The sequence below is a fragment of the Labrus bergylta genome, chromosome 8 (genome assembly GCF_963930695.1).
Source record: "Labrus bergylta chromosome 8, fLabBer1.1, whole genome shotgun sequence".
In the NCBI taxonomy this organism is placed as follows: domain Eukaryota; kingdom Metazoa; phylum Chordata; class Actinopteri; order Labriformes; family Labridae; genus Labrus; species Labrus bergylta.
In genome coordinates, this window is record NC_089202.1 from 13,972,419 (window position 1) to 13,984,806 (window position 12,388).

Genomic DNA, 12,388 nt, shown 5'->3' on the forward strand with positions numbered 1-12,388 from the left:
TAGTCAGATTCGCTATAACTTAAACACATGATGAATTAAAACTGTAAATGTTTAGCAGCTAAGATGCTTTAATTAAGATGCATGTGATTACAACTGAATTTAACAAGGATTAATGTTGATTTGCTTTTTCACCAAGCAGCCTTGAGATAATCATAAAGCATTAAAACAAAGAAAAATGATTCTTCTTGAGATGAGATTAGATGAAAAAAAAAAGATGTTTCGTTCATGTTTTACAGAGACAGAAAAACGTCTCATCATTTTAGGAAAAGGATTAATGACATAATCATCGGGGTTGCTCTTAAGAACATAAATGACGGCAGAGACGTGCTCCTTTAATCAGTTGCATTTTAATCTTATGAAGGACATTTTTGAGAACCTCATATGTTATCAGTGAAGCAGTTAACATGCTTTAAGTCACTGACACTGACTGCCCACAGATGTGTTACTTATTAATGTGTTTAGTTTTAACTTTCCTTTTTCTGGGACACTTTGAGCTACTGAGGCCTGAGCCACGTGCAGTCGCAGCCACGGAGAGAGAGAAGTAAGGGGAGGATGGGTTGCGGTATTTGTATAGATGAGCACACTTCTTCCTTAGGGATGTGAGATGCTGTTTAAAAATGCAAATGAAACCCTGATGAGGAATCAGAGGAGAATCACAGGAGAGCAGGAAGCACCGCAGCGCTGAGAGTCTTTGCAGGGACTTGAGCACGATCCCCTGCTGGGCCTTGCATACATCACAGTCAACTTTTACTCCTCTCATGAATCTTTTTCACATTATATATATTCCTTGGAATAACACAGCTTGTTTTTCATCTTTTTCTTTTCCCATGATCCCTCCCTCCAATGTCTTCTGTACTACCTGCAGCCATCCACCGGAGAGAAGGACACCAGGGAGGGCTGGGTGAAGGTTGACACCATCGCAGCTGATAAAAGTTTCTCCAAGGTAGAGCCCAGTTCACCTCACCAGTATCAACCCAACAGATACAAACGAATCAACATCAAGACACGCAGCTTTGCCCCGCTCACACGCAACGGGTATTTATCACTGTTCTATGTTTTATAGCTCATGTATCAACGCCATAATCTTACTCAAGAGGCTTTATATTTACATTTAACTTTCATCTCAGATTTGTCTTGGCAATCGTCGACAGTGGAGCTTGTGTTTCCCTTATGGGTGTCTCAATCTTTTACCGTCGCTGTCCGGCCACCAGCCTCTACTTGGCATCTTACCCGCCAACCCCCTCAGGAGCCGAGCCGACCGCCTTAGTCCCCGTGGGTGGGACATGTGTCCCCAACAGTAAACCGCAGGGAGGCCCACCCCCTCGTATGCACTGCAACGCTGAAGGCGAATGGATGGTTCCAGTGGGAGGATGTGTCTGTGACGAAGGCTACGAGCAGAACCTCAATGGATCTGCCTGCTTGGGTAAGTCTGAGGACATGTGATCACCTGACTCATGTAGAGGTGGATAATCTCTGCATCATGTCCATTCAATTTTCCACATGTAGTAGCAAAGTGCTCCAGCAATTTGGTAATGCACTTGTATAAATTGAGGTGACGTGTGAGAGACGTATTAAAAAAAAAGCGTGACAGGCTCCAAAAACACTGGCTCGTACTCTTCTAATAATGAAACTAGATAATGTCTTTTTCATTGGATCTGTTCTTTACATGTGCTGCCTCTATAACACTCTGCTATTAAATGTTTATCGTCTGAAGCTCCGCTTGGTGGAGTTACACCAACGTTTTTATTCTATTTTACAAAACTCCAATCAAACTAACAAGACATCACACAGCTGTGTTCACAGATGTGGGCCAGGGTCTGCCACAAGTAAACTTCAGTTCAAACTAATTTTAACACATTGGAAATTTGTCCATTTAAACTTGATCGTCTTGCCTCATCCTGATCAACACTGCAACATTTAAATTCGTCATGCACTCAGCCCCATCCATTTTTTTTTTTTACCTCACTTTTATCCACTGGTGTCATGGTTATCTTTTTCAGTTTGCTTTGGTAGTGTTATATATTTTCTTTAAAACCCTTGTGATACTGACACTGTTACCTGCATTATTACTGATGCCACTTTACGCTAAAATTTAAAATAAAAGAAGTAGTTACTCTACTCTACTTTCTAATCACTTCAAAACTACGAAGTCAGAAAAATCAAGAATATGGAGGTCTTTTACAGTAGCGTGAAAAATGCTGCAGAGAGAGAGTTTGTTTTATAATTGATTCCGTAAGAATGACCATAATTTGTCAACTCTCAGGCCAATCGCTTCTTCCTACAAGTTCACTTCTTTTTGTATTTCCTGAGATACGAAGCGTCTGGATCAATACAGAGACGAGCTGCTGTCGCTCTAATACACAACTGTGTTTGATGAAGAGTGCTGTAGGAAACGAGGGCAAACAGGTCAGGAAGGGATGAAGTAGTAAGAAAGAGACTCTATTGTATCAAAGGATTTGCGGATTTGTAGTGATGCAACATTTGCACTTATTATCTGTCATGAAGAGAGTTGTGTAGACATACATGCAGTAGAGCTGCTTAGGATCGAGAGTCAACATTTGCATAAAACAGAGCAAAAGCGTTTCCCCCTCTCAAAGTATGTGAATATTGGGAAGCGACAGAAAAAAAAAAAGGAAGAAAAAAAAAATTTGATAGATGCCCAGACAGACAGGCAGAGAAATAAGCGAGGGAGAAAAGGAGGAGTAGGAGGAGGAAAGAGAGGGAGAGAGAGTCATAGTGGGAGGGATGTGACACATTTAGGTCATGGCGATGTAATGGCCACTCGTCTGTGAACAAGTGACAGGAACCGCAGGGGGAGAGAGGCGGTATGGAGGGAAAAACAGGGAGAGGTGGAGGGAGAAAGAGAGAGATAGGAGGATGCCAGTTAATGACTTAAAGAACTGAGCGGGCAAAAACAAATCTGAGTGTTTGAAGGGAAAAGAGTGGACGGAAGTGTGTTTCTCCTGGATGTGCGAGTATCTTGTTTTGAAGCTCGTGTGTGTATTACACTTGTGTTTTAGGATGAAAAAAGCAGGATTACAGCAACAAAAAAAAAAGAAGAATTTCAAGTCCCCATAATTGCTCAACTCCCTCACACGGGGGCCCTCAAAGTCTAACTAACTCCAACTCAATTAATCCTGCAGACCTGCCAAGTCAGCTGTGAAATGTGCTCATGCTCTTTTGCTTTACATCTTGTGTTTGTCTGCGTTTGATTGATATTTACTGACAAATCAGGCCTTCAAACTGCTCACTGGCTCCCACTGACTGCCTATGAAGGCAGAGCTGCCCACGCTGTTCAGTCTTTTTGTTCCGGGCGCTCATACGATTGTGTTTTGTTGATCACTTCACCGACTAATGATGTGCACTGGCATCATCGCATTGTTGTCCTCCCTTGCTCCCTGGGAATGTGGAGAAAAGAGGCAGATGGTTAACTGGCGGTGCAGTTGTCGAGGATTATTAACAGAAGCTGATCCTCATTCTAACCAGAAAGTAGAGCGCAAACTTTTCTCAACCTGAACATTTTGTTCTTGTTTGAATTAAATACCAAGGGCGTTTAAGAATAGCACAAAGAAAGAAAATGATAGGCTGCACAGCGCTCAACTTATGCATAACTATGAAGCCATAATTAAAACAGCATTCTGCAATTTGCTCATTGTTTTCTGCACTTCAATACTTCTAATATCAAGATGTTAACTGACATTTATTTCCACTTATCGAAGGTCATCTCAGCCCACATTCTTTTCATTTAGCATAGTACTAAGCAAACTATCCAGCAACTTTTAAGTATTCATTGAAATAACCCCATTTCCTTCAGTTCTTATCAACCTTTTTGCTCCTTAAGTAATTCACTGCAGTGTAAATCCGTGCTGTAAAACCCATGTGAGAATACTACAGCCAGCACTGCTTCCCAGCCTCAAGCAAGACATCGTTTTTAGAGACAAATAAGGGACTCCCTCCTCCTCCTCCTCCTAGTCTCATGTGAAAATGAATTTCAGTGCTAAATTATTGCCTTTAACTACACTCAGCTTTAACAGCTTTCTATTTTAAGATCGAAGAGGTCCAGAAGACATCCATAATGTATTTCTTGTGTTGTGGATTATTCTGGCAAGGACTTAAGAATGTCATTAAGAAAGAAAAAAATGTGCAGAAGTGAACCATAATTTTTGTCTCAGTAAAGTATTTTTATGCTGCATTTATTTACCTTTAAGTGTCACGACCAGCTCAACACCTGCGACAAATAAATAAATAAATGGAGGAGACAAGGAGTTACTCTCAACAATACATTTAAGTTTATTTACATGACAGCAATTGTAACCAAATAATAATGAGCATTGGGGAAGAGCCTCTCTCCCCAATCTCTTTCTCCAAGTCTCCCACTAAGGAGGAAGTGGGGCCAGCTCTTATGGATGGAGAACACAGCGCCCATTTGTTCTCAATCCAGGATGACCAAGCCACACCCACTGCCACCTGAAACAGAAAACAGCAGAGACAGCAAAACAAGGGACCAGCAGGGTCGTCACATAAGTATGACACAATTGTCCCAAAGAAAGGGTATTTATCAGTTCTTTCATACTTTCAGTGTGGCTCGCTCTAGATGGTTGAAATGCAGCTTTTTAAAGTCAGTTGGTCTGTCAATTCATCAGTTTCTAAATTAAATACTGGAATTTGATGACATTTTATACAGACATTTATTGTTTCCAGAGCATGAAAAAATACTGATTTAATTTCCTGTTCATTTTCCTGGTACCCCCGTGATACCACTTTGACGTCGAATGTTGAGGTTTTGAGTTGAATTTCTCGACAGCATTTGGATCGATTGGGATGAAATTTGGTACAAGTATTCATATCTTCTCCAGGATGGATAATAACAACTTTGATGATGAATTCATTTTTGATCTAGCACCAGCATGTAATTTCAGAACTTAAGGATTGTGTCTCTTGCTCAGTTTGAGGAGTTTAACTATTTACCATTAATATCATTGATGGGTTATGTGCTCTCTTGCTTTAGCGAGCTCTGTCTATTAGCAAGCAGTTATAACATTCCTAACACAAAGTCTCCTAGGAACAGAAGGCACAGCTGTGAAAATGTCTTCATGTATTAACCAGACTGTGTCAACCAAAACCATTGAACAAAGCAGTAAAAAAGCAATGCAATCTATTGTGTGAAATACCCCAAACTGTCGAAACATTAGTGTAAAATGTATTAATATTAGACCTCAACACGCATAATAAGATGCTCATTGAGTAAGGAGGATTTCAGGGCTTTTAAAATATATTATATCAGCTTTAAAGTATGATTTGAAGAACTGTTTTTCTACCTGCTGTACAATCAACAGATCCTGTCAGTTAAAACAAACTATTAAAGTGACAGCAACACTTTGGAGAAATAAGTCTGTAAAACATTCCTGTTCAAGTACTAAATCATGATGCCTTATTATTGTAATAACTCTAACTCAACAAAAACAACACGGCACCATTTGGACTGATGATAAATTAAAAAGCAAAGTGAGACATCAAACACTTAGAAGAACACAGGCAGCATTTTGGCAGACAGAAATTAAAAGCCCAAACTTCAATTATTTACAAAGCTGTTCACTCAGCGTCGACATGATCACTGACATTCAAAGCTCAGCGTGGGACTCGTCTTCAGTCGCTTGAAAAAATGATAAGGACAGGGATGGACGACAAACAGCAGCTGTCTGCTGTTATTTTATTTTTCTAGACAAACAGCAGAAGGACGCGTTTTTTGCTCTGACATTTACCTCCCACATGGAAGGCAGAGAGGCAGAGGGCACAGGCAGAAACATGACTGAGCATGAGACACAATTGCACCTGTTCAGCCAAACATGAAACGCTCTTTTAGTTTTTGGGCTCTCCGGGCAAGCTGGTCCGAGCTGGCTCAAGAATAAGTTTGATTTTTTTCCTAAACACTAAGCAGCAGCCACTGTCGAGGATTTGGGACAAGAGATTAGTGCTGAATGCTCAATGGGCTCTAATTTAATTTGAACTCATGTTAGATTTTTTTTCTGTGGCGTGCGACTGTCAGGAAATATTTAACTTGTCAGATTGTCCTGATTTATCCCCCGGAGCACTCACTCTACGCACAAGCACAACCACAGAGGATCCGGAGGCTTGTTATGGAGGGAAAACAAGAACATTTGGCCAGCGGAGTAAACCCGAAAGTGTGATATTATTCTGAGTGTGATGGGTGACTGTTCACTGGTCCAAAAATGAAAAAATTATCACCAAACAGCCTGAATATCTTCCTTAAATCAGACAGCAGGATTGGGTTTGTTCATTTGTCCTTTCAGATAAAATCACCTCTGTCAGGTTTTTTTTCCCCCTTTATAATTGTTTCCCACGTTGATATGTCAACTGGAAACAAATTGGCAGTGTTGACATTCAGTTGCTTTTCCAGTCTATTATTAAAGGTCAAACTTTGAGCAAAACACAGTTGAGCTTGATGATCAATGAGGTGCAGTATTGACTTGTTGGCTTCATTGACAGTGTTGTTGTCAGGGAGGAGCAAGGCAATGAGGAGAAATGAACCGGTTGACACCCAACTACACACATGACCTGCCTGCATCATCAAATCTAATGAGGGGGCCCCTGTGGCCAAGTGGTTAGCTTGCGTGCCCAATGTATGGAGGCTTTAGTTCTCAAAGCAGGCGGCCCGGGTTGGAATCCATCTTTCCCCACTCTCTCTCTCTCTCCCTGATTTCCAACTCTATCCACTGTCCTGTCTCTCCAAGCGACAGGCACAAGAAGCCCAAACGTAAATCTTAAAATCATATCTACTGAGCCGGTTTGATTATCAGAGCATTTTATTTGTCTGAATGTATTTTTTTTTACTTTTAAAATCAAGCTTGATTTGGAAAAAAGAAGGAATTCCAGGGCAGTAGTTCTGATTTTATAAATATTGAAGTCAGGAGTCCCCAACTGCTTTGGTCGTGACAAGCCAACTTTTAAAAAAAACTCTTGAATCTCTTGTTTTTACAATATAAAAACTTTTCTGCTCATTTTATTTTCCTTAATGATCATCTTAATCTTAACTTAATCATCTAAATTCTGCTTCATTGGGTGCTGTAGACCACCAGGAATGTAATAATGCCTAAAAGCATTGATATTATAGGGAAGCCAATTACAGCCATGCCGCTCATATTTTTTTTATAAGTCCATTGTCTTTTTTGTGTTCAGATAACAAAGGTTGTGTCAGCATAACGTTATCTACTCTCGAGACAACAAGAGACGGATTTCCACAGGATAGTTATGGACAATTTAGTGCCTGGTTTAGCCTTCAAGATCAATGTCATGAGAATAAATACTGATCACTGTCATCAATAAGCAGTTGTCAACACGCCCTATGCATCCTGGCATGAAAGTCATTGTTTTGTGTGGAGATTTCAAAGCTCTTTTATCAAGGATGGGTATAGTGAACTCCTGAGTTTGATATAACCATGTCCTTTTATTCTGTACATATTAAAACCTTAAGTTATCAACTTTTATAGAGGTAGAGCTACGCTCAGCTCTTTAATTTGGCAGATTTACTGTCATAACAGTTAGCAGCTGCATGTCATAGAAAAGGATAAGTAGTCAATGAGAAATGTAATCCCAAAAGAGTTGAATGAGGTTTGGTTTCAGTTAGGGAAACATCAATGTAAAGAAAATATATATATTTAGTGGTCCACATAGTTTTTCATCTCAAATAGATGTTTGCCAAACTAACTTTGGTGGTACAAAAAAACTGCCTCTTCAAACTTGCAGTATTCAGTGAGTAGGCTACAGAATGTTTCTAAGATTTTTGTAAACATGAAGGATTAGTGGGATTTGTCTAAAGCGTGCTCTGGAGTCTCAATATTGTGCACGAGAGTTTTTTTTTTTTTTTTTTTAGATCTCATTTATTCCTCCACAGTATGGGCTGTGAACTGCTTGACCATGCGTACGATTTAATCAGCGGATAATGTACATTTTAATTTGTGTTTCTGCTCTCTATACAGATGTATAAAATTAGGGCACATACGATTGTATGTTTGTTTCAATGATGCAGTGAAGGGCAGAAAGCAGAAAAAACATAGAAATGCAGAGGAAAACATTTACAGTTTGAACCATGTGCCCTGTGTCTATCTGTGACTGTGTGTGTGTGTGTGTGTGTGTGTGTGTGTGTGTGTGTGTGTGTGTGTGTGTGTTTGTGTGTGTGTGTGTGTGTGTGTGTGGGTGTTGGTGCGTGTGTGTGTGTGTGTGTGTGTGTGCGCGTGTTGGTGCGTGTGTGTGTGTGTGTGTGTGTGTGTGTGTGTGTGTGTGTGTGTGTGTGTGTGTGCACGCACGCACGCGCGTGTGTATGTGTGTGTGTGTGTGTGTCTGAGAAACAGAAAAGAGAGAGAGAGAGATTACGCTGGAAGCCAAAAGAGGGAATGAGTGCATGAAACAAGTAGAGGAAGAGAAGAGAGAAATTGGGTCAGCCATCTACATACCAACATATTATGTTAACCTCAAATTACTCATTGCTGTCTTGTTGTTTTATCTCCATTGTATGTCTTTAAAAATATATATTATATAAATATATAAATTTATATTATGTTATATATGTTTTTCTCTTCACATGGTTTAATTTTCTTTTTTGTCCAGCCTTTGCAAACCTAATCCTTCCCCCTTGTCTGTATCTATTTACCAATTTGAAATTGGATACACATTAATTCAAAGGAAAATGAATGGCTTGCATTTTCATGAACAATCTTTCTTTGTTTTTTCCCTTCTTTCTTTCTTGTTTTTACATTTATGTTGTAAAAAATCGTGATAACATTACTGAGAAAGTACTTTGGCAGCATGTCAGTCATTTGATTCCAGTAGCTCCCAAAATGTGTTGGTAGGGCGGCAACTGATGAGTATTTTCACACATTTCTCCTCAGAATATTTGTATTGATATTTAACACATTCACACATTTTCAAAATGTACAGCAAACTCTGTATAATTACCAAAGATACATCCATATCGCATTCCACCTTCCATCCCATTCTACCAGCTGGGTTTTCATATTAGTTTAGTTTAATATGTCTACACTGGAGTAAAAACAGGTTTCCTCTTAACAAATGAAAGAGCATGAGTGATAGAGTAGAGTATAAGTAAGCAGGTATAAAAAAGGAAAAAGAAAATAAATTATAACATTTTGATGAAATGTTTTGTCATTGGTACAACGAAAGAAAATAGTAGAAAATAATCATTTCTTTTTTCCAGATCTCAGCAGGAAATCTTCAAATGTTTGTCTAACCATCAGTCCATAACCCGAACACATTCAATTAAAGTATAAAACAAAGAGACAAAAAATAAGAAGTCAACTTGGAGAAGCTTGAACTTTCTGATTTTTTTTGCATTTCACTTAAACATGTCTGAAAATATGATCCAGTCATCAACCTCCATGTGGATCATTTGGTCAGTGAGCTCACTAAACATGCATCTCTTATATAAGTCATTGTTACAGTAAAAAAACATCACATTCATCCCCCTATGTCTGTTTATCATCAGCCCTCACTGTTACTCATCTGTACTTCATTTCACCTTCTTCCTCTCCTTGTGTGTAAAGTGTGTGATCGATGTAAAGCCACGAGTGTGTCTACATAATGACCATGAGGTGTCTTCTTTATAGCCTGGAGATAGAGTGAAAGATGGGTGGATGGATGCAGCCGGCTGGACGGATGAGGGGCAGATCAAATGAGAGGGCAGAGGGCTTGCACTCTCATTGGCTGCTGTAATGCATTGGATGAGGACTGGAGGGAGGGGAGGTTTTGGGGGGGGGGGGGGGGTGTTGCTAGAGCCCGCTATTGCTGCGAGGGGCTTTGTAGCAAAGTCATGTTTCGTGTCAGAGCCGTATGAGAACACGTCTGGTTATATGCAGCCGGGACATTAAAGATGGAGGAAGCTGCATATTTCCCTCCCCTCTGCTCCATTGTTTTTCACCCATCATCTGGCGCTCATATACATAATCCCACTGTTCATCCTGTGCCTCTTAGACCTTCCACCTCCATGTTCACTTATCCTACTTTATTCTCCCTCTGCAGTCTCTGGATCCTTTTACTTCTCTCCCCTATTCTTTTTTTTTTTTTTGCTCTTCACACCTGTTTGAAAGCCAAGTCGGCTCCCAGAGACAAGTGAGAACACAGAAAACCTTTTATCTGTTTATTTATACACTTCTTATACTTTTTGATCTTCCACTCCCACACTGCCTCAATCCCATCGAGAACACACACACACACACACACACACACACACACACACACACACACACACACACACACACACACACACACACACATATATACAGACCGTATATACAGCATGTCAAATCTGAAGCAGGGTGCATGTACTTGACAGGGTTATATAAATAAAGTGAGGGGTTCACTCTAACTGACCATAACACAGACACAGACACACACACACACACATACATCCTCTCTCCTCCACCAGCTCTTGGTGCATGTTTAAAAGGTGTCATCGTGTGTGCCATTTACACCTTCAAAGGTACCAGAAAGAAGCCTCACTGTAAGAGAAACACCCACTTTACATTTAGCATACAGACGAAGAGACTCCTTTTTGAATGATGCAACCTTTAGATGACACTACTTTTCTGGCCCTAACACAAAGCGTGTGAAAATGTCAGCAAACCAGCCCGACGGCAGTACACTCAGTGATCTTATAGTCCGGCTCAGGACGATCTCTGGAGGCTCCGGCAGCCAGCAGCATGAGCAGTGTGTGTTACCTTGACCTCGCTGCTCAGCTGTTCTGCTGGTGACATTAACAATTGGCACATTTCACAGATTTTCCACCATAAAAAATGTGGGTAAAATCCTGCAGCTGCAAATAGTGTTGTAAGTGTGTGTGTGTGTGTGTATGTGTGTGTGTGTGTGTGTGTGAGAGAGAGAGAGAGCAATAAGAGAGGGGGACATACTCATGCTTTGAACTTAACTTGATGAAAGGACTATCATGCATTTATTATTAATGTATCCCAGTTGGGTTTCTGCGCCATTTCCTGTGTATTACTACGTAATTACACATACTGTTGCTGTCCTGTGACATTTATATTTTGTCTAAAGATAAACTAAAAGACTACATTTTTGAGATAATGCTCATACTTCTCATAGGATGAGTTTGAAATATTTGGAAAAAGCACTAGCTCGCCTTTCTGCGGCAAGGATTAGATGAGAGGATTGATATACTACTTTCATTTTATCCATTGAATTTAAGGCTAAACAAGCAGCTGGTTCACTCAGCTTAGCATACAGATTAGAAAAACGAAGGAACAGCCTGGCTTTAACTCACCATCAGACAGTGAATCAGCGCAAACATCCCAAAATGTCAAATTTGTCAATTAATATTTAAGACTGTTGGATAATCTAAAAAAAACAACACTGTCACATAAAAAAGAGGTTTTAGCTCATATGTTTATTTTTTTGCCTGGGACAGCAACAACATGGCACTCTCACAAAAAGTTACACTTGAACAAGTTGAAACAGCCAAATCACACTTGGATAAGTCTAGAAAAATAGAAGCCCCCGTGTTTGTTAAAGTATAAGATCTGTGTTGCTTACATCTTAGTTATATACATGTTAACCTGCCTTATAATTTGATGGCACTCTGTACTTGCTGTCACACTGACCATCTTATTTGAATGTCAATAAACCACTATAAAACAAACAAAGTACAAAACTGACAGACTGTATCAAAGCTATGCAAATAAGCTGCTGGGTGTTACTTCAAAGTGGCTATGAAGCTAGCTGTTCCTCCTAGTTCAAGGGGTTTTTGTGTTGCCTTAGCTAAACTAGGCTAATAAGCTATTGAGTGTAACTTGATATTTGTTGACAAACCTGACAGTTAAACGTATCTTCTTCTCGATACCCTTTGAGAGGATAGAGAGAGTTTTTTTGACGATTGGATCATGAAAGATTTACCCCAAGATGGCAATAATATAAAACTCACAAACTCACTAGTTTTTACTGAGCTATAACCATATCCAATGTCTTAGCCAAGTGTGAAGTTGAAACAGTTTCAGGTCTTACCAAAATAATAGTTAGACCCTACTCTATATCTGTATGCTATATGAAGCCAAAACAGCAACCAGTTAGCTAACACAGGAAATGTTTTCTGTCTTCTAAAGCTTATTACTTGTTTGATATATCGTTAAACAACCCAAAGTATAAACATTACAGATTGTGGCTAAGCTAGCTGTTTCCCCTGTTATATATTTGTTATGCTGAGCTAAGCTAATCAGCTGTTGGGTGTAACTAAGTGTACCTAAGTGACTGTTTATGTACAAAACCTGAGAGTTAAATGGATCATCTCCTCAAACTCTTAAAATAAGTGTTTATTTCCCCAATTTCTTTTGAAAGCACTGAAAAG

At 39.7% G+C, this 12,388-nt stretch overlaps 1 protein-coding gene across 1 annotated transcript in view; it reads left to right on the forward strand.

Moving 5' to 3' along the window:
- Positions 1–12,388, forward strand: part of ephb6 (eph receptor B6) — a 42,557-nt gene that overhangs the window by 19,449 nt on the left and 10,720 nt on the right. The window contains exons 4-5 of the mRNA XM_020646747.2: positions 866–1,035; positions 1,128–1,423. Of these exons, the coding sequence (XP_020502403.1) occupies positions 866–1,035; positions 1,128–1,423 (466 nt within the window). The remainder of the gene's footprint in view (positions 1–865; positions 1,036–1,127; positions 1,424–12,388) is intronic.